This window comes from Lepidochelys kempii, chromosome 12 (assembly GCF_965140285.1).
Source record: "Lepidochelys kempii isolate rLepKem1 chromosome 12, rLepKem1.hap1, whole genome shotgun sequence".
NCBI lineage: Eukaryota > Metazoa > Chordata > Testudines > Cheloniidae > Lepidochelys > Lepidochelys kempii.
Window position 1 is genome coordinate 40,092,176 of NC_136391.1, and position 21,788 is coordinate 40,113,963.

General features: G+C 47.1%; 1 protein-coding gene across 6 annotated transcripts in view; it reads left to right on the forward strand.

Annotated features, from left to right (window-relative positions):
- ACSF3 (acyl-CoA synthetase family member 3) overlaps positions 1-21,788 on the forward strand; it is a 105,968-nt gene that overhangs the window by 70,736 nt on the left and 13,444 nt on the right. The window contains exon 8 of one of the 6 annotated variants that reach the window (XM_073308230.2): positions 18,343-18,661. The exons of the other annotated variants lie outside the window; for them this stretch is intronic. Within the exon in view, the coding sequence (XP_073164331.1) occupies positions 18,343-18,392 (50 nt within the window). The 3' untranslated portion in view covers positions 18,393-18,661. Of the gene's footprint in view, positions 1-18,342; positions 18,662-21,788 lie in introns of those variants that run through there. 6 annotated transcript variants of the gene reach the window in all.

Consider the following 21,788-nt stretch of genomic DNA (forward strand, 5'->3'; position numbering starts at 1 on the left):
GGATTGTATCTTCGCTGTCATGCAGTGGCCACAGGTAGCAGGATTTGGGGCAAACCAGAAGGATGCAGCACTGAAGGGGAGTGTGTCTGCAGTGGGTTGAGAATGTGTGAGAGGGGTTCACTGTACTGCAGCTCTTCGAAGAGAAGGCACAGTGCAAGAGTGGGAAGCTTCACCGTGGGGAAGCCAAATACTAAGATGACGAGGGGATGTTGGGTGGCCTGAGTTTAAAGAGCCGTCCAATCACAAGCAGTGTTCAGTGTTTGCGGAGGTCAGTCTGGCAGCTCACTGTTCCAAAGGAGGGTCAGCAGTCTGTCGAGACCACTTGTGCTTAGTATGTTCTCTATTTCTTTTCAAAGCCAAGCACAGGCTTAGCTTTTCAAACTTTCGTGCCCAAGTTTTGCGCTAAAGATTCAGCCTTGATAACCACCCTGGCAGGAGTTAACCTACAGTTTTGCTGAGAGTCTTTGTAAAGGCTTAGCGAGACAAGTGGGTGAGGTAATATCTTTTATTGGACCAACTCTTCTTCAGGACTGCAAAATATATGCGGAGTGTACTGTGATAGACCCAGGACAGTTGGGTACAGCAGAGCAGTAGAAGGCAGATATACTGGCCACTGGATAAGCAGTTTTCTGTTCCCTGACTGACCAGAGTAGGGGCTGCTCCAGGCTAATGAGAACACCTGACTCCAATTAACCTGCAAAGAGTCAGGTGAGGCCCTTAAGCTAATGTGAACACCTGACTCTAATTAAGGCCCCTCTGATACTATAAAAGGGTTCACTCCGGTCAGGTCGAGGGGAGCCAGAGGAGAGGAAGTGCAGCTGAAGGACTGGGTAATGAAAACAACCTCAAGCCACTGGAAAGGGAGCCCTAAGGTAAGGGTGAAGAAGGCGTTGAGAGAGAAGCGGGAGAGCTGTGGGAAAGTGGCCCAGGGAAATGTAGCAACTCTGGCAGTGAAAGATTGGCTGCCTACAGCTGCTGCCATTAGGGTCCCTGGGCCGGAACCCGGGGTAGAGGGCAGGCCTGGGTTCCCCCCAACCTGCCACTACAGAAACACCTCCTGGGAGGGGAAGACAGGCCCCTGTCAGGACAGGAGGCTAAACTGTTCGGGAATAAGCCCATAGGGACAACAGAGACTGTGGGAGTTCTCTCACCAACCTCCTTGCTGGCTTACGATGAAAAGGGCTCAGTAGACTGTAACCCTGGCCCTAGAGAGAGAAGGGCTACGTGGAGGGTCGCAATGAGCCTCTGAGGCTAGCATAAACCGCCTAGAAGCGCGGGACCCACGGGGACAAGGTTGGAGCTCTGCCACAGTACGTTTCCCAGACCTGAAGAAGAGCTCTGTGTGAGCTCAAAAGCTTGTCTCTCTTGCCAACAGAAGTTGGTCCAATAAAGGATATTACCTCATCCACCCTCTGTAATATCCTGGCACCAACCTGGCTACTACAACACTGCCTTTGTAATAGCTTCACTTTCTAGATGGTGGAGGCTGACGGACTGTCTACCATAAGTGCCACCATTCCTGCTTGGCAAGATGTCTGCAAGAGGTTGTGCTGCTGCCTTTGGATTTGATGACGCTCCAGGTTCACATCCCAGCTGCCAGGCAGGTTCCTCCCCCTTGCTGGAATTCTTTGCACATAACCTCACAAGGGGAGCATAACTTAAATCAGCACATCAATGGGAAAGGTTACTGTGGCATTTCTAGGAACCTCCCCTCTTCTGTAGATGGATGGCTGATGGTGATTATTTTCAAACACTAGATCTCATTATTGCAGGAGATGCCCTATTCAAGAGTAAATTGATTTAAATCCTACCTTCCTTCTTCGTTTCTCTTTCAGACTGTTTTTCTTCTGCTTCTTTTGTGTCTTCCTCTTCCTCCCTGTCTTCTTACTGTTGCTTGAGGCAATCCAGTGGTGCCCACCCATCTGTTTAGCTTGCTGGACAGTTTTTCAGCATTTTGATTTACATAATCCAGCCTACTTGTAAGTGGAGCACAAAAGCAAGGTGGTGGAATTGCACAAATTGATTACAGCTCATAGGACAAATCAGTGAATTACATTGACCTTATTTCTCCCCTTTCCCCGGTATATGGAAGTAATGTCTTGTTTTTAACGGACATAATCCAAGACCAAATGTCTTTAAGTGGTTACACTTTTGTGTTGTGTTTGTAGAGCAGGCTGACGATAATGCTTGAAAAGGAGCCAAATGCCTCTAACTTTTAAGAGGCTCCCTCTCGCAATCCTTCCCATCCGCTCTCTAATCCTGCACAGATAACATCATAGGAAGTGATAGCTCCAGGCTCTTTACTTTCAACAGAGCCATCCCCGTGGGTTTCAGTCAAGACAATTGAGAACATATTTACTCACAACTAATGGTATTATGCTGTAAGCAAAAATATAAGGGGCTCCTGTATATTTAAACAAACAGTTTATGCTAGAAATCTTTCACCAGTTCCCCCCCATCAGCATTCTCCCACCACTGTCTCAACGGCTTATTTAATTATCTGTCTTACAAGAGACAAGGGCAGGCCACTGCACTGGGTAGAACAGGTATTGCTCTCTTTAGCTAAAGTGTAACTGATCCCTCCGCTGTTCTGCAAAGGGCAGGAGCAGAGCAAAGGTTTTTATTCTAATGTTTTTATCATTAGTTATTATTTTTAGCAATTCACACACGATAGCCAAGCTCTTCAAAGTGCTGAGTGACAGACAACGCTCTGCTACTCTGCCACACCTTGGAGCGTTTACTTATTTATTACTCTTGGAGTTTTCTTTTTCATCTTGTCATCTGCAGGGATTTCTATAAATATTTAAATGCAAATTTTTACTTACCCAGCTTCTTTTCTGGCTTGTCCTTTGGGCAAACCCATCTGCAGTCATTCTGGCTGTGAGTAGCAAGGAGGCTCAGCCTGCTTGTGTCATGTCAGTCACCCATGAGTTCCTGTTAATGATGAGTGTACCTACAGAGGCTTGGCCGTTTGGTTCAGAGAAGCATCCAAAGGTTTGGCTGCTTATCTGTTCCAGTCCATTATGGTGATATGGTGCCTTTCATAGCAATCTGTGCTTCCTTAGTCTAGACACTGGAAGTCTTCTGTAGCCTGAAATTGCGTCATATCTCACTAGTGGATATCAAGAAGGCTGTTAGGGCATGTAAGTGAGGAGACAAGGGTTACTGTGCCTTCAGTTATTAAGGTAGCACCCACAACATGCTTGGGACTGTCCAAGCATATAGATTAACACCATTCCTCCCCAACAGAGAGTCCACGAAAACAAGTGACGAAGTATAGGGGAGAAAGATAATACATATATGCTGATGAAACCCATGTGAACTTCGGTATGCTGCTGTCACCCAACTCTGTGTCTCCCTCTCCTGGGACCCTGGGGGAGCAGCTGAGTCCCTTTCCCAGCCTGGAAAGGGGAACTGGAGCATGCTGAGGGCTAGCTAGTTGAGCATCAGCCCAGATGAGATTCAGGTAGCGTTGAAGGAGGGAAGCAGAAGATGTGCCTGGCGTTATATCTTCCCTTTTGATTGAGGTTTTGTGCCTGCCATTCATTATTGTATTCTGGTAGCACATAGCAGCTCCAATCAGGATGTGCTGGGTGCCGTGTGAATGCCCAGAAAGGCACAGGGGCTTGCCCCAAAGAGCTTATACTTGAATTGGAAACAAGATACAACTTCCTTGCTAAGTGCAGATGAGAAAAAGCTACGCTGGCCTCTGCTTGTACCTGATTGTTTATCTCCTGGGCTGGGCCAGGGGGTTGTGATGTTTTCTCTCAGATGAGGGCCTCTCTCCAAGCATCCACACCTTTACATGGTGAGATTGCTGCAGTGTGCTCTGCACAGGGCTCCACCTCAGATCCATTCTGAGGCTGAAGCTGGGGCAGTATGCAACAGCCTGACCCCTCATCAGGGTTTCCTGTGAGCACATGACACCTGCTCTGTGATTCCCATTGGCTACCTGTTGGCTTCTGAGTGAAGTTTGAGAAGTTAAATGTCCTGGTACTTTTCCACCTGAGAGTCTGCATCTCTTCTCATTCTATACTGCCATTGGTGTGATAGTAGAGGGACTTGAGCGAGAATCCCTTGATTAAAATGGCGGGGCAAGAAGTTCTGTGCAAGGGGCTGTTCTTTGTAGATGAATCCCCCTCCCTCCACCTCTTTGTCTGAAGTAGCCCAAATCCTTTGGCTGCTAGGACATGCTGCAGAACCCCTCTGTTCAGATGGGTTCGTGAGGACTGCATGAGGGTTGCTGAGAGAGGATGGGGGATAACACTTCCCACTGTCAATTAGTTTTGGCTCTGTGCGTGAAGCTGATGCTACTAGAACTATTCGTTTGTACTGATTGTGATTTTAAAGATCTGTCAAAGGCACCTGGAGCACAGGGCTGGGACTTCTCAGTGATGTACATACATGCCTCAGACTAAATGAAGAATATCAGCTAGTCATGTCCGGTGGAGATGGAACAAGAGCATGATGCAGTGTGGTATGATGATCTTGTTTCTGTCCACGCAGCTCACGTCAAACCAGGAAGCTGTGTCTATGACATAAGATGAACAGCTGACCTGTTACTGTTGTACACCCTGGCATTGCATACACTGTGATATGCAGGTGCTGAAGTGGATGTTTAATACCTGATGGGAGGTGATACCCACTGCTACAGTGGTTGGCAAGAACATACGTCATCTCTTTTGACCCATCTGCAGACTGCACAGCACATCCTTCTGTGGGAAATGGAGGGACTTTATAAGGCACAAAGTTCTGCATGGTGACCTAGACATGCAAGTAGCATGGCTGCTCTTGGACCTCCAGCTGCTGTCTGTCTGTCGGATCAATCGGTCTTTGGAATGGATGGAATCTCTTCCAGAAATATTGATTATTTAGGAGCTGCCAAAGAAGCAGAAAGCATTGGATAAAGTTGGACAACTATTTGTTTACTTTCCTGAGCAAGAACTATGGGGCTGATACAGCCTAGAGGTCTGCTTTCATCTTATTTTAAAGCCTGACCCACACAGAACAGTGACGTGGAGTGTGGTAATGCAATACAACGTAACGTCATAACACAAATGTCTCTCCGGTAGGAAGCCCTTACAAGAGGGTGGGAGAGAAGATAGCTGTCAGGCAGGGCTGGTAGGAAGTGCTGGAGTGGGGGAGTCTCCCAGGATAAATGTTGGCAGCTCCATTACTTGGGGGCATTCCAGGCCTCATTTTCAAAAAGGTAAAAGCCCCCGGTTGTGCTCCGAAAGTGTGTGTGCAATTGCAGACCTAATTTGTACACGGTTACTGCAGTTGCATACCCGGAGCTGGTGATTGCACCTTGAAATGGCCACTGTGACCCATAACTGACCCTTGGTCCATGTTTATACCCAGTTTGCCCTGGTAATTTTAATGCAAATTAGATGGAAAATTACATGCATATTTTTGTGTGGGGCCGTGGGCAGATTCTGGCCATTTAAAAATCAGGCCCTTAAAACGAGACTGGTCAGAGTACTAGAGGGTATATCCTAGGGGCAGTCCTGCACCAGGCTGGGAACTAGGTGGCCCAGTAGGGTTTTCCCTTTCGTTCTTTAAGCTAAGCCTCTATTAGACAACGAGAGCTGCGGTGTTGTTTAAAAGAGAGGAGAATATCAGTTTGGACCCTGGGCTTTTCCATGCTCTTTCATCCCACTGGTCTTTCTAGTCTGACATCCTGCAGAGCAAGCCACAGCTGATTCTTCCAAGGAAGGCAAGAAACCCCTTTAATGCACCTGGCAAATAGACCTGCAGGCCAGGACTGGGTGCAGAGGCATTGCTAGGAGCCGTTGGGACGCAGAGAGGGTAAGGTGCTGTTGATCAGAAATCAAGGTTGAGGTTCAGAGGCTGAACCATGAGACGAGTGAGGCTAGGACAGGAATCTGTGTGAGTATTACCGCTCAGCATTGAGGGGTATTACCAGTGCTCTGGGGCAGAGTAAAGCTTGTGCAGAGCAAGAGTATCTAACATACTCACACAATGAAAAATGAAACATTAAAGGGTCATGAGACATTCTGCCCTGTAAGGAAACAGCCTAGATAGATGCTAGCGACAGGAGTTCTGGCACAGGTTCTTTTCATCCTGCTGACAAGAGGCTCAGGGAGGCTTTTTCTAACCTAGACATGAGCCATAAAGACAGTGGGGATTGTTGCTTCATAATAAAGAATGAGGAGTAGCTGCGCTCATCCCAGTCCAGTAGTGAACCTCCACTAGCTAAAGGCAGGGAGAGTGGGGAGGGCGGCTCGGTATTCGTCATTTGCAATCTGAATTGTCTTATCCGAAGCCCCTTGCCTCCCAGATACTTAGAGGAGCTCCCAACGTGTCTCCTTCACTGCTGCATCTCTGGTTTCCTCAGCTCAGCTGAATTGCTCATTCCAGCAAGGAGTGGCTTATTAGCACAGCTCTCTGTAAGATGCCCTTGAGTGGGTTTTTTTTTTCCAGGTGTAAACGCCAGAGGGAGGCTATACCAATGCCTTGCATTCTTTCATCTCGGCAGGGTTTTGCCCTTTCTCGCAGCTTGGCTCTGACAGCAGGCTCTGAGCTGCTGTGCATAGAATACAAACAGGCTTCCAAGTTCAAAGCATGACAAGAATTCCATTCCAGGCTGGAGGCGTTTTTTTTTAATGCTGGGTGCTCCAGGGGTCTCCGGGAGAAGTTTTGAGAGCCCAGTTGGGTTGCTTAACCCCTTCTTTACCAAGAGTTCCTAGTCAGACCTGACAGCTTTCACAAACAGGGGGGAGAGGAAAGCAGGATGTTCAGATTCAAACTGTGTTGTGATTCTGGTCCACCTGATGGTGTGGGTGGGGCGGGGGGAGCCAAACGCAGTGAAACATTTGCATCTTTACCTCTCTTAAAATTAGCCATTAGGGCACTCGGAGGGTCTGTTCTCTGCTTGGTGAACGCACAGCGGCTGCCATTAGTGTTAATGGGAGTTAGGCACGCGCACTGAGCGGCAAGGGTGCCCCTAAGCTACAAATCTACTTGGCAATTTTATTATGTAAATAAATGGTGCTTGCACATACACCTGGTGCTGCTGCTCGTGGTAATGTTCATGGCAAGATATGTAAACAAACAGCTATTCCCTTCCAATGGATTTATTTCCTTTCTTCTGAGCCATTAAATTACCTCCGGATTCTATGCAGGTACAAATCTGTAGCGGTGTAAAGATTGCAGTCTGCCTTGATAGACTCTGACCCACAAAGCATGACAGCTGGCTATTATTTTCAGATATTGTTTGGGGGTTTTTTAGTCACCTGTATTATCCTTAATGTATTGGCTTCTTGGGACACCTGCACCTGCTACAGGACTTTAACTGCTAGGGGTCAGATTCTGCTCCAAGTCAGTAACAACTCTCTCATTAACTCTGCTGGGAGCCGGGTCAAATCTGAAGTGGGTCATTGGAAAACCAGAACCTGCTCATGTAATCCAGCCCCCGCTCTGCCTCAGAAATCTGGCTTAATTTACCTTAACCAAGGATGAAATTTGCCCCTTAACATAGGATATAAATGGGGCTTCAGTGATACATAAAGCCTGGTGTGGGCTCTATGCTTGAGGGTGAATTTCACCCTGAATTTTGTCCTCCCCTGCCTCCAGTACAAAGGATCATGTGAGGCTCCTCAGGTTCTCTAATGCTGTTCAGTTATTGATGGGACCTACATGGAAAGCAGCCAGCTCCTCTGAAAAATGATGTGCCCATTTCCTAACCATAGAAATGGCTCTCTTAGCTGTACCTGTCATTCCAGCTCTCGCATCTCTCTGCCATTCTGTGGGTGCAGTGGAGTTCTTTGGCAGTCAAATGGATTGCATCTAAGGACATCTGCTGCCAGTGGGACCACTAAGGCGCTATTTCTTCGCCGTCAAAGTCCCAAGATATATGCAACATCCATATTGTACATTTCATGTCTCCCCCTTGGGCTTCTGTACTCAAGAAGTGAGATGTCTGCATATTCACCCTGTGCAAATCTAGTCCCAGCGGCTCTGTTGGGAAGGTGAGAAGCACGGTGTGACGGCTCCTCCACATCGCTCAGTTGGTGTCCCGGGAAAGGGGAGCCCGGGAAGGTCGGGGGAGGGGAATCGGATTCCTTATGAATAATTTGTACATTATTAATATGCATGTGTTTTTTAAAGAAATTTCCAACTCTCCCTCTCTGTCGCTGTCTCTCCTCTCGGCAGCCTTTGATGCTTTATTAATGATCACAGTGGAAACCAGTCAGACACGATCCCTCAATGGACAGGAATGCCAATGGAGCCTTTGAACAGATTGGCTCCTAATGCAAAAGCCAAATGGTTATTGGGGCCATTGCATTCAGGGAAGTCATCCTGCAAATCTGTGTGAACAAGTTTCACTCCTCATGGCCGGGGACAAATCCCAGAGAGGGTCCTCAGAGGCAGCACCTGGCTTTTGTGAGGGATTTGTGGGGTAGCAGGTCCTTGACACCACATTGCCCTGTGCTCTCTGGTCACTTTACAGGGCATACACTCAGTCAGCATGTGGTGGGAGCTGTCCAAAGAGCAGGGTTCAGAAAGAGATTTCTGGCTTTACAGACCATGCCAGTGGGGATTGAGCTCAGAGGACAGGGGACACTTATGACCCAATAGACATCTATGGAATCTGGGGTGTTGGGTGTTGCTGCTAATTAACAACAAAGCAGGGGAAGGATGCGAGCCTTGTGTTGTAAAAAAATGTGGCCATGACAGTAGCAGCGAAATGAGCTGAGAGAAGCTGACGAGCGGCAGTGGAGGATCAGGTAGAAGATAGGAAGTGGAAACAGACAAGCAAAGCTGGTTTCTGACATGTAAATGCCAGGCACTCTGAATATAGTGTTGGGGGGTTCCCTATGACTGTAAGAAGTTACATTGTCTCATTTCAGCATGTCTGATCCTGTGGCCCCAGTACACGCTCAGGGCTCGCTGGCGTCACTGGGAATCCTGTGTACATGAGGGTCTGCCCAGCTTTGTTAAACAGAGCAGGCCGCAGTAGTGAAATACACTTAGAAGGAAACAATCTCCTCCTCTCCATTAACAGACAGAATGGATTCTCCCAGGGTATCTGAGAGACACTGAGCAGTCCATGCAGGTAGCTAGGACTTACTGTTTCTGAGTGCGTCCTTGTGCAGATTTTCCATGGTCATCCCAGCTGTAAGACTGGGCTGCAAGTTATTTGGAGCTGCAGCTCTCCTGTTGTGCACAGGAAAGATGCCACTAGCATGCGTTTGACATCTTTGCTAACGTTCTTGTCCTAGGCCTTGTCCCCTGAGGCTGCAGGAATGTTCAAGAGAGGATTCCTAGATTCAAAGGCCAGAAGGGATTACTGTGGGGTGGGAGGGATAGCTCAGTGATTTGAGCATTGGCCTGCTAAACCCAGGGTTGTGAGTTCAATCCTTGAGGGGGCCATTTAGCAATCTGGGGCAAAACTTGGGGATTGGTCCTGCTTGGAGCAGGCGGTTGGACTAGATGACCTCCTGAGGTCCCTTCCAACCCTGGTATTCTATGACTGTGATCATCTACTCTGACCTGCAGAGCACAGGCCAGAGACCTGCCCCCAAATCATCCCTAGAGCAGAGTTTTTATCAAAACATCCAATCCTGATTTAAACATTGTCAGTGATGGAGAGTCCACCGCAACCCTTGGTAAATTGTTCCAATGGTTAACTACTCTACCTTTCTCTGCTAGACTGAAGAGCCCATCATTAAATATTCCTTCCCCGTGTAGATATGCTGTAGACAGAACTAAAATGTCACCTGATATGATAGCACATTGGGCTAAGGAAAACCATGAGCAGAAAAGGAAGCTGGTGGTGCGGGGTTTACAGGCCAAGAGCAGGGGTGTGGAAGTCAAGACTCCTGGGTATATTACTCCTGGATCTGCTTCTAGCTTGCTGTGGGGTCTTGGGCAAGTCACTTAACCTCTCTGTGCCCTTGTTTCTCCACCCGTAAAATAGGGATAATAGTTCATTGGGTGCGTTTTAATTAATTACTGTTCGTTGAGCACTTTGATACGCTTGGAAGAAAGTTGGTATAGAAGGGTAAGGTGTGTCCTACCCCCAGCCCAGGTTGTTTTTTTAAGCATGGCACTCGTACAAGTGTGGACAATGTATTGCCTTGCGTAGAAACGTAGGATTCTGGAGATGCTAATAACTGGTTTTTAGCTACAGTTTGCGCCAGTTACCTCTGGAGCAGCTTCCTCCTAACCAAGATGGCTGACACCTGTGACAAATGTTGTTCGTTTCCATTTCTTAAATCATGCTAAAGTTGCCTCTGTTATTTAGCCTATCATCTAGCATTTCATTGAATAGATACATCCCCATACATCCTCATTGGCAAGGCTGTGTGAATCCCCTTCAGGAGAAAGGCCATCTCTGATCAATTCCAGGAATGCAGCATACTATGCAAATGTTCAGAATTCACTGCACATTAGGTTAGCATCTCCAGTGAACAATCAGTTGTGTACGATGAGTCAGTTAGCTGAGATTGTTCATCTTGTCTGACTGGGGATCAGCCCCATAGCTGCTAGCTGAACTTTTGATATCACTCATGGTAAGAGATCAGAGCCCAAGTTCTCTTGATAACAGGTCTGTTTCAGTGAAAGCGGATTTCCCCTCTTAATTAATCGCCTCTTATTTTCACCAGGCACTCTAGCATTGGGGTTTCCTTGGGCTCTGCTCTGGTAAACAGCAGCAACTTTTGGAGAAGGGAGGGAGGAAGGCTGGCCTTGTGGTTCTGGCATTCAGGAGAGCCGGGTTGAGGTTGCGGCTGTGCCACAGACCCCCGTATGACCTTGAACAAGTCATGCTTTTTGCCTCAGTTTCCCCTCTTTCAGTTGGGAATAATACTCTCTACTTCACAGGTCAAGGGGGTGAAATACAGTGGTGGGCGGGGCCGTGCATGCCCCTAGATAGATTGATTCTGTTCTCCACAAATTTTTATTTAGAAGATCTACGACAGCAGCTCACTGTCGACTGTGGAGTCAGTAAAACAATTTGCTAGACAATTATTCTTGCAAAATGATGACTCTAGAAAAGCGTGAATTGTAGTTAGGATCTGAAGCAGAAATAAAACTGTGTTCAGCTGTGCAGAAGCGAGACACGTCCCACTCTGTGTTGGAGCACAGTCAAAACAGGAGGAAGTGGGGGGACAGGTGGATAAGAGGATGGGTAAATGGGCCCTGTCACATCCAGGTTGCCAGCTGGAATCCAGCTAGGCTGGGAATGACTGAATGACGTTGGTGTCTGGTGACTCCCAGGTGCTAGTGTGAGATAGGCTAGTGGGTAGAGCTCCGTTCCACCTTTGGAAAAATTTCTGTGACAGCTTATTGGCAAAGAGAAGCCAAAGACTGAACGGGTGACTGATCTCACCCCTCTGGTGGCTCCGCAGCTCAAAGTCCCAGCGTCTCATTGGCAAGGGCAAAGAGGAAGCGCTTGCTACACCTGCTCTGTGGGCGGCTAGATGACGTCAGTCGGCCAGACACTTATTTCCCCAAGTACCAAAATTCACTCTCAGTGAAAAGGCGGAGGTAGAGGGGGAGAACATGCCATGATGTGCATCAACTCAGTGCAGACAGGGGCTTAAAATGAGCTGTTGACTTATTACAGAACATTTTAGGGACTGGAAAGAAGGCAGCTGCAGCTTTGAAGAGGATGCCAGGGGGAGGGGCAGGTTCGTTGGACTGAGAGAGACGCAATCCAGCTGGTGTGCTAGTTTCCCATTGGAAGTAACTGGTTATGCATTTACCAGTGTTGTGATGGGGGTGAAAATAAGAGCAAGTTGTGGCCAGCAGGTCTCTGACTCCTTTTCCGTCACACTCATGGGGATTTGCTGGCAGTAAAATCTGCCCCAGTGCTTCAGAAAGGTCAGCTCAGCTTGCCACTGATTTTAATTTAGGCTGAAACATTTACACTTTCTTTAACTATGGCCAGAAATGTTTGCAGGGGAAGAGAGACAATGAAAAACTTGGCATTAGAAAAAGCCAGAGCAAGGCCGGGGGACACGAGGAATGGCCAATACAGTAGTGCCATGGCAAGCCCTGGGAAAATGCAGTACTTACGGGGCAACTTGGGACCAGTACCCTGGAGTGGCCTGAATGTTGTCTAAGAAAAATAGCCAAAGCAGGATAGAGAGCTGCTGTCTAATGATACTGTACTCCGGGCTGTCTTTTTGTGTTCTGGGTGAATTTGCTGATGAAAGTGAGGAATTAATAGCCCTGACTAGGGCTGGAGCCGTGTAACTTCTGCCACGCAGCTCTACCAATCCTGAATCTCCTTCCTTAGAAGTTTTTAAGGTCAGGCTTGACAAAGCCCTGGCTGGGATGATTTAGTTGGGGATTGGTCCTGCTGTGAGCAGGGGGTTGGACTAGATACCTCCTGAGGTCCCTTCCAACCCTGATATTCTATGACTTGTGGCACCCCCTGTTGTTCCAGTCTTGGACTGCCCCCCCCCCACACACACATAGCTGCTCTGCCAGTGCACTTTAGTTCTGGCCTACAATGCCCACTATTCCAGCCTCTCACCTACTTCTGCTGTTGCATCTCATTCCTCTTGTAACTCCTGCTATTCTAGTCCTGGCCTTCTCTCCTCAGCAGAAACTGCCAGTCATGCTAAAGTGGGCTGTATTATCCATTGCTGATAACTAACAAGGATAAGCAATCACTGGAGCCTGGACTGAGCCCAGGAAACTCGTGTCACTGTTGTCAAGGCAGCTGCTAACCTATTGTAGGTCTCCAGAGGTAAAAAGCCAGTGCATTGAATAGCTGTGCCACCAAGCTGCCATCTCCATACACTGGGTTCCAGAGAAATGGGATCCGGTTCATGCTACCTGTTTAAGGACTTTGCAGTTGTGTAGGCCAGGTGCAGGGGAGCTAACATGGGAAACTCAGTCTTGTCTGTGTGCTTTCAGTGCTCTCCCTTTCCCAGTGCACCATAAATAAATTCTCCTAGTCCATCCTAGCACACTGTATCAATCTTGTTTAATAGACTGGAAAGCTTATTGCATGGCGGCAGGTCGCAAGGAGTGTTGAGGTGATGGATTGTGCCTTCCCGGAGTCGAGCGTCGTTGATGTATAATGAAATATTTATGATTTATTCCAGCTAATAAACTGGAATGAAGTGTGTGATGTATGTGAGCAGATGGGAGAACTATTGATGCAGTTTTCATTGTGTGTGGGGGGAGGGGGCAGTTTATGTCCCTCTCAGACACACACACGCGCACGCACATCCCTTCATACCAGGAAATGCGCACCTCGCTTCTGTGAGCATGGCAGAGCTGAATTCCATTGTTAATCTTCAATTCTTTCACCTAATGGTTTGCCACCCCATGCCCTCTTCCACACCTGTTACGAAGAGCAGGAATCCTGTAGTTGTAGCCAGCTATTCCTTTTGAATTTTAGACTTTGGGCTTGCTGTCCAACTGAGAGCTGTAATCGTGATCCAAACTCAGTAAAATAACAAGGCCTTCCACTTCTTTCAACTACCTGAAAGGGGGTTCCAAAGAGGATGGCTCTAGACTGTTCTCAATGGTAGCAGATGACAGAACGAGGAGTAATGGTCTCAAGTTGCAGTGGGGGAGGTTTAGATTGGATATTAGGAAAAACTTTTTCACTAAGAGGGTGGTGAAACACTGGAATGCGTTACCTAGGGAGGTGGTTGAATCTCCTTCCTTAGAGGTTTTTAAGGTCAGGCTTGACAAAGCCCTGGCTGGGATGATTTAACTGGGAATTGGTCCTGCTTTGAGCAGGGGGTTGGACTAGATGACCTTCTGGAGTCCCTTCCAACCCTGATATTCTATGATTCTATGATTCTCCCACCATGGCCTCAGTCAGCTGGGAGGCTGGAGTAGCATCCCCACTATGCCGAGCTCCAGAACCTTATGCTCTTGATGTTTCTGCGTTACCTACAAAAATCATGTTCATGGGTTCCCCACACACTGGGAATTCCGTAGCCAAAACAGAGGAAAATCCCTTTATTTCACCCTCTGCTTCCTGTATTTGTTATAGAAAGTTGATTTGCAAGAATTTTGTGCTCACCGGGGTTGTAACAGGACCTGGATGCCCAGCTCTTAGATTTTATCCTTCTCGTAATTCTTAGGGTGTTTTTTCTGCAGTCAGGAAACAATATGGGAAGAGGCAACACCATTTTTGCACAGATTCCAAGGCCAGATGGGACCATTGTTATCATCCGCTCTGGCCTCCTGCATAGCACAGGGCAGAGAACTTCCCCCCAAATAATTCCCAGAGCAGAGCTTTTAGAAAAGCAGCCAACTTTGATTTTAAAACTGCGAGTGATGGAGAATCCACCGTGACCACTGGGAAATTGTTGCAGTGGTTACTTACTCTCACTGTTAAAATTTACACCTTATTTCCAGTCTGAATTTGTCTAGCTTCAGCTTCCAGTCATTGGATTGTGTTAGACCATGCTCTGCTAGACAGAAGAACCCGTTATTAAATATTTGTTCCTCTTGTAAATACCAATAAACTGTAATCAAGTCATCCCTTCACCTTTTCTTTGTTAAGTTAAATAGATGGAGCTCTTTGAGTCTATCACGATAAGGCAGGTTTTCTAATCCTTTAAGCATTCTCCACGCTCTTCTCTGAACCCTTTGCAATGTATCAGCAATCTTCTTGAATTGTAGGCACCGGACACAGGATTCCAGTAGCGGGTGCACCTGTGCCAAAAGTAGAGGTAAAATAGCCTCTTTACTCCTACTCAAGATTCCCCTCTTTATGCATGCCAGGATCGTAATAGCTCTTTTGGCCACAGAATCACCATGGGGGCTTGTATTCAGCTGATTATACACCACAACTCCCACATTTTTTTCGGAGTCACTGCTTCCCAGGATAGAGTCCCCCATCCCGTAAGTATGGCCGACATTCTTTGTTCCCATATGTATATACTGTATTTACATTTAGCCATATTAAAACACACAGTGTTTGTTTGTGTCCAGTTTACCAAACGATCCAGATCACTCTGAATCAGTGACCTGTCCTCTTCATTAATTACTATTCCACCAATGTTTGTGTCATCTGTAAACTTTATCAGTGATGGTGTTATGTTTTCCTCAAGGTCACTGATAAAACCACTAAATATTGTAGGGCCAAGAAATGATCACCGCGGGGCCATGCTGGAATGCACCTGCTCAATGACAATTCCCCATTTACAATTACATTTTGAGACTATCAGGTAGCCAGTTTTTAATCCATTTAATGTGTGCCATGTTAATTTTATATCATTCTAGTTTGTTTAATCAAAATGTCATGTGGTACCAAGTTAAATGCCTTTCTGAACTCTTAAGTATGTTACATCAACACTATTACCATTATCAACCAAACTTGTAATCCCATCAAAAAAAATATCAGATTAGTTTGACAGGATCTATTTTCCATAAACCCATGTTGATTTGCATTCTTTATTAATCAAGTCCCAGATCAGCTGCTCCATTACGTTGCCTGGGATCGATGTCAGGCTGACAGGGCTATAATTACTTGAATCATCCTGTTTACCCTTTTTTAAATTGGCCCAACGTTCACTTTCTTCCCATCTGGAAGTTCCCCAGGGCTTCAAGATTTATGGAAAATCAACTTTAACAGTCCAGTGAGCTCCTCAGCCAGCTCTTTTAAAACTCTGGGATGCGAGTTAACTTCTTCCTCTCAGCTGATTTGGTTCATAAAAGTATATAAAAATTGAATGATCTAGAAGAGGGAGATCAGGAATTGGTGTCCTTCCTGTCCCCTAACACAAGAATAAGAAGACAGTCAATGAAATTAAAAGGTGGGAAATTCAAAACTGACAAAAGGAAATGTTCCTCTCACAACTTGTGATTTAAACTGTGGAACTCACTGCTACAGGAAGTTGTGGAGGCCAAGACCTTGGTGAGCTTCAAAAAGGGATTAGACATTTATATGGATAACCGGAATCTCCAGAGTTATAATAAATGATGGCAAAAATTTTGGAGGGCTACTAAACCTCCTGCTTCAAGGGTTAAGACAATCTAAGAGACAAGGATGAGATGTAATGTGAGGGGCAGATTAGCCCACAACTGCCTAATGCAGATTGCTTCCATCTTCCCCTGAAGCATCTCGCACTGGCCACTGCCAGAACCAGAACACTGGACTAGATAGACCTGGGGTCTGGTCCAGCCTGGCAATTCCTATGTTCCTAGGTATTTTAGAGACCAGAATAAGAGATGAGGAAACTGAGGCACAATGATGTTGGGAGCCTGATTTTCACTATTCACTGTTGCTTTGCACAGCTTGGGTAACCGGAGAATACAAAGAGCCAGGTATGCGTCTCACTGGCCTTTGCTCTGCCCAGTTACCTGTTCTGTCTGCGGACATATGCATGTGCAGTTGCATGTCCGTTTGTGAAAATCTGGCCCTGAGTCCCAGATTCTCTGGTGCCCTTTGTTCACCTTGCACCCTTCAGCTCCAGGGAGGAAGGAGCCCTAAGTGCCTTGCTCAGAAACACATGAACTTGGTGGTAGTGCTGGGATTAGCACTCAAAAATTCCTGGTTCCTAGCCACATACTCAGTCTGCTTGGACCATCCTGCCTTTTAAAATCAGTCAATATATTAAATGGTAACCTGGGGCTGCCAGAGTCTGACCCCTGCCTGCCACCAGTAGCACAAACCCAAAGTAAAATGAAACAGTCAAAGGAAAGGTACGCACAAGAGTCAACAACAGGGTAAAGCAGCTCATGTTCAAAGCCTCCCACACACCATCTAATGCCCTGTGCCATGAAAAAGAGACAAACCATGTTCCACCCCCTCAGCGTACCAGAGTTGTCCCCCTGCTGTTCCATTTTCCTGCCTAATTAGTTCTTGTTTGCAAAGCCCTTTGAGATCCTCAGATGAAAGGCGCTGAAGAAGGACAAAGCGTCATTATTTCTGACTGCCTGAAAGAAGGGCTCCTCGAGGGTCTCACAGCTGGGATACCAATTGTCTCACCGACATGCTAATTTGGAGAGCCCTGTGATTCTCCAGGTACGGTCTGTGCAAAGGAATCCAGTAGGGAGGACGCCTCATTCTGTCTTTGCCCCCTCGAGCTGAGAGATCGCTGTGCCAGCCAAACAGCCAGCAGCAGGGAATTCCTATCAGAGCTTGTAAAGAAAAGCTTCAAAGCTCACAAAAGAGCAGGCTGCAGACCCATCAGGATCCTCGTATCAACACCGCTTCAGCAGAGGCACAGAGACTTCCTGCTAGCAGCCAGCAGCTTGGGGCTCGATCCACAGGGTGTATATGGGGAATGTCCCTTCTACACTGAGCTTCCCCAGCTTGGATCAGAAATAATTTCCCATCGCTTCGGCTGGCGTCTTGTGTTGGCACTAGCATTACTGTTAACACCATTGCTTTGGGCGTTCACTGCAGCACCAGTCACCTGGGGATGATGGAGATCTTTTAAATGCCATTTAAATTCCGTTGGAAAGTCTGTGTGTCAAAGGAGATGTAACGGTATCAGGACCAGCTGAGGAGATGCACCTGGTTCGTGAGGCAGCTCTGAAACAGTAAACATTCATCTTTCACTGTGATCCCGTCCTCATGCCAAACAAGTTAGATCTGATTCAAAACGTTTCGCATGTACAACAAGCCAAAGCTCTAAGCAGGAACGGTTTGGCCGTACAATGATGTGACACCTGTCGAAACAGCCGTCGGGCCTGATTTGGAAAGTCCGCCTCTCATTGGTTTAAGCAAATGGGAAGATGTAGCTTTGCACCTGCAACACCTGACTGGGCCCACAGATCAGGGAGTTAAATGGCTAACTCATGTGATTTGCCCCCACAATTAATGGTGAGCACAAAATGTAGGCAAAGTTGGTTGTGAGTGTAAAATTGTGCTGGCAAAATTACAGGGCTGGGTTGAGGGCCACTTTACAAATGGGGCCCCAAAGTGGCTAGGGCTAAAGCCCTCGGTCCAGAGCTTACATTTCCGGGTTAGGAGCCCGGGTTGGACAGTTGGGAATATCTGGGGTCTAATCATGTTTTGTTTAATGCTGTTAAATGGCAAACCCTGTTCCAATGTCACAGTGTGGCTGGGGCTAGCTAACAGGGCATTGCTAGGGAGATGTTTAGGGGGAAGCTCTTCATATCACTGAGGTGACGTAGGTGGAAGCAGGGCTATCCACGGAACTAGCTTAGAGCACCCGCTGTCACTAGCTTCTGGTAAACTGAAATATTTCCATAAGGCCAAGTGCCTGGCATGTATCTGTGTCACAGGTGGGGTATTGTAGCTGCATGGGCTCTGCAGGGTGCGCTCAGCTCAGCTCACACTGGGTTTCATGCTGATCACCCCGCTTAGCCCAGACAATACTCCTTGCTCCCACTCCACTTTCCTTCTATTGCATTTTTGCCCCACAGATTTTCTACAGCTGATCTGCAGTCTTCTTCCCCCAGAAACAAATAACTGAGTGAGATAACGAGGGAGCTAAGGAAGAATAAGCCTAGAGCCTTAGAGGGTGAAATTCAACCCAGCTCAAGGCCCATGTGCTGCTCAAGTCCTGCTTCATCACCGAGGCCCTCTGCAGAGGGGTGAATTTCACCCTGTGAACACTGCAGGAGCAGAACGACACTAAGAACCACCAAGAGAACTCAAGAACCCTTGGAACGGCTGGTCACAGTATTAGCTGCCACCGTGGCAGCAGGTTAAAGTCACTCACTTTTTTCTTTTTGCTTATCTACAAAATACATTTCCTTTCAAGCTGAGGTTTCGCTGCTTACTAATGTAATGGCACAAGAGAATGGCCGTTAGCCCTGTTCCTCACTGGGTGAATTATCAGAAGTTCTAATTAGGATGACCAGATATCCCAATAATCTCGACTGTCCCGATATTGAGCGGGTTGTCCCGCGTCCCGACCAAAGTACGGTCGGGACGCCATTAGTCCTGATACTTCGTTCGGGCGCGGTTTTGTTGTTTTGTTTTTTTTCCTTAGGCGGCGGTGACAGGCATGGGGAGTGCATTTTCAATTGTTACACTCACCCAGCACGTCCAGGTCTTCGGCGGCACTTCGGCGGCGGATACTTCAATTGCTGACGGGCTTCGGCGATTGTAAGAATTGAAAAGGCACTCCCCCTGCAGCGGTCCTGATGTTTTGTATTTAGCATCTGGTCACCCTAGTTCTAATGCCATTTAGAGGTCACCTCTGTAGAAATTATAGTGGGCCTTGTATGTGGTTCTGACTATGGACCATAGGTTCACAGAGCAATGACAAGGCTTCCTGTCCCCATGTCTGAATTGTGAGTGGAGCTTCCTGTGATTCCTACAGGGAGAGCTGTGCGTTTATAACAAAGGGCTTGGAAAATACAGCTTTGAAATAGGTGTTTTCTCTTCTGAAGCCATCAGTGCCCATTGCCTCGCCTTCCCCTTTGCAGGGTGAGTAGTTGGGCCTTTGTGGGCAGCTCCCCACTGCACAAGCACCCTGTGTGCATAATTGGATGTAGAAATGTCTTCTAGTGATTGCAAAGGCTGAACATTTAGATGTTTGGTTTCAGCAAATGGCTGAACACTGCTGGTGCAAAAGGGGAGACCAGAGTAAGGCTGGGTTTAATCAGGCCGGCTGTGTCCTAAAGTCCTACTTTCCTGGCAGTTCACTGCTGGGTGGTTTTTTCCCTATAATTTGTGCTAGCTCTTCAATCCTGCAGAGCCAGTCTAGCTACCGGAGCAGGGCTGGGGCCTGTTCCGCCTCAGGCATCGTTGGTAAAAGAGGCAGGGAAGTTCTGATTCCAGGTTTTTTCATGTTGCTGCTGTACGAAGCAGAAAGCCCGCAGCCTGGTTTTCACATGCCCAGATGGGTTTACGGGCTGTGTTCCCTGTAAGCTGCGCACTTGGGCGGCCGAACAGGAGAGATTCAAATGCCGCCCAGCTGATTAGAGATCGTGCCAGCAGCGTGTGTTCAAGTGCCTCTCCCTCCACGTTGCTCCGTCCTGCAGCTGCTCCCGGGACCCTCCTGCTGGCTGTGCAGAGAGTGGGGAGGGTGCTGATGTCAGGGTGTCCCCCTGCCCCTGTACCCCATCTCCGCAGGGCAAGGGAGAGGGGACAGCTTGGCTCAGGTCTCGGAGCGGCTGTGGTGAACGGTGAGTGACTGAGTGCCTCTCTTAAAGTTACAGTGCACTGTTTCTGAGATCTTCCCAGAAGCCAGCTCACACAGTCTCTGTTTTTTGTTTCTACTGGTGGCGCACATCTGCACATACCTCGGTACACATAACAAAATTTATTCTGCACGTGGATGGAAAAAATTAGAGGGAACATTGTTTATGGTGCTGGCAGATAGAAAGCATGTCTTTGAGTTGTAAACTTCATGGAGAATGCATCTGGAGCTAGCCAGGAACGTCCCTTCTCGGGGCTGATGGGAATGCACTTGACAGCACGTGTTGGAATAAGGCTGGCCTTTATCTATAGGGACCATTAATGCAAAAAAAAAAAAAAAAGTTGTAAATAACATAAAGAAACTGACAAAAGCCAAGAAAGTCCAGGTTGTAATTGACAAGCCAGTGTGGTGGCTCAGTGTTCACTGGTGTGTCAGCTCTGTGCTCTCAGCACCACCAGTTCGTGTCCCCACCAGGGACTTAGGCTGACACTGTCATGACATCAAAGATTGCAACATATGTTTCTGAGGACTCCCTCCTTCTTCCGCCCACATGTGCCTTTTATTTCCAGACACCTGGGTTCAAATGTGCCCTAGGTCAAGAGTGAAATGAGATTAGTGCTCTCGCTCTGGTTCCCAGTGGAGATTGTCTCTATCACAAAGCCGTCCCGATGCAGGACTTGCTTTGTTGGCAGGCTCCGCTTAACACCATTCTGCAGGGCTGATGAACGATGTCACTGAGCAAACATTTCTCAACCGCTAGACCTCTAATTTAATTTCTCTTTTTAATTGTGCACTGTGGGTCAAATCCATCTCTCGTGTAACTCCCTTGGCATCAGGGGGCGGAGCAGTCAGGATTGTTGGTAAATTGTGTAGTTCATTGCTTGACCACGCTTTGGTTCGGTATGAAATATATTCAAAAGACCAAGTAACTGCTGTCAGTCAGGTTTATTGCTGAAAGTCAATAATCATGTAATCCAGGAAGAAAGGCTCAGTACAATACTGGTTTCTGGGAAGCTATCCCATGCAGCGCTGTTAAATTCATCTTACACAGAAGTTACACGTTTCAGCCAGCAGTATTTTTAGGATGACTTTGCAAGTTACAAAACTCTTTACGCATCACTGAAGTCCAACCCATCTGTTCGTACCAGTTCCTTAACGTGCTGTTCTGTTCCTTCCTTGTCTTTGTTTTGGATCCTAGAATTCCAGGAACTGGAATGTAAAGATACTTTCTCCACTTGTGGCAGGGCAGGACAGGCATGTATTTTGCCTTTGATGAATTTCTCATTGTCTAATGCCAAAGCTGACTTCAGCTTTGCAAAGTGTTATGGGATACTTAGCATAAGTGAATGGGATTATAGAAGGACATAGGCCAATGTAGTTCATGTAACTGCTAGAAGTACATATATACACAGTACAATGATAGAGTGGTATTATGTGCTTAATGCATATTGATAATGTGATACATATTAGCCCATCATATATTGGTCAACAATATTGCTAACACTCTGTAATGGGTGATAAAGTTGACCTAATAATTCAACTCTTAACATAGTTCTGGCAGTGGGGTCTGCCAGTGGCGAAGACACTCTCCAGCCCAGTTTTATCAGGACAGTTTTTCCTATGCATTCCTGCTGCCCCAGAAACTTCTTCCAGGAAACACAAAATGTCCATGTGTTTCATTTCGTCAGCCAAAATGTTTGTTGCTTTATAAGCACAAAA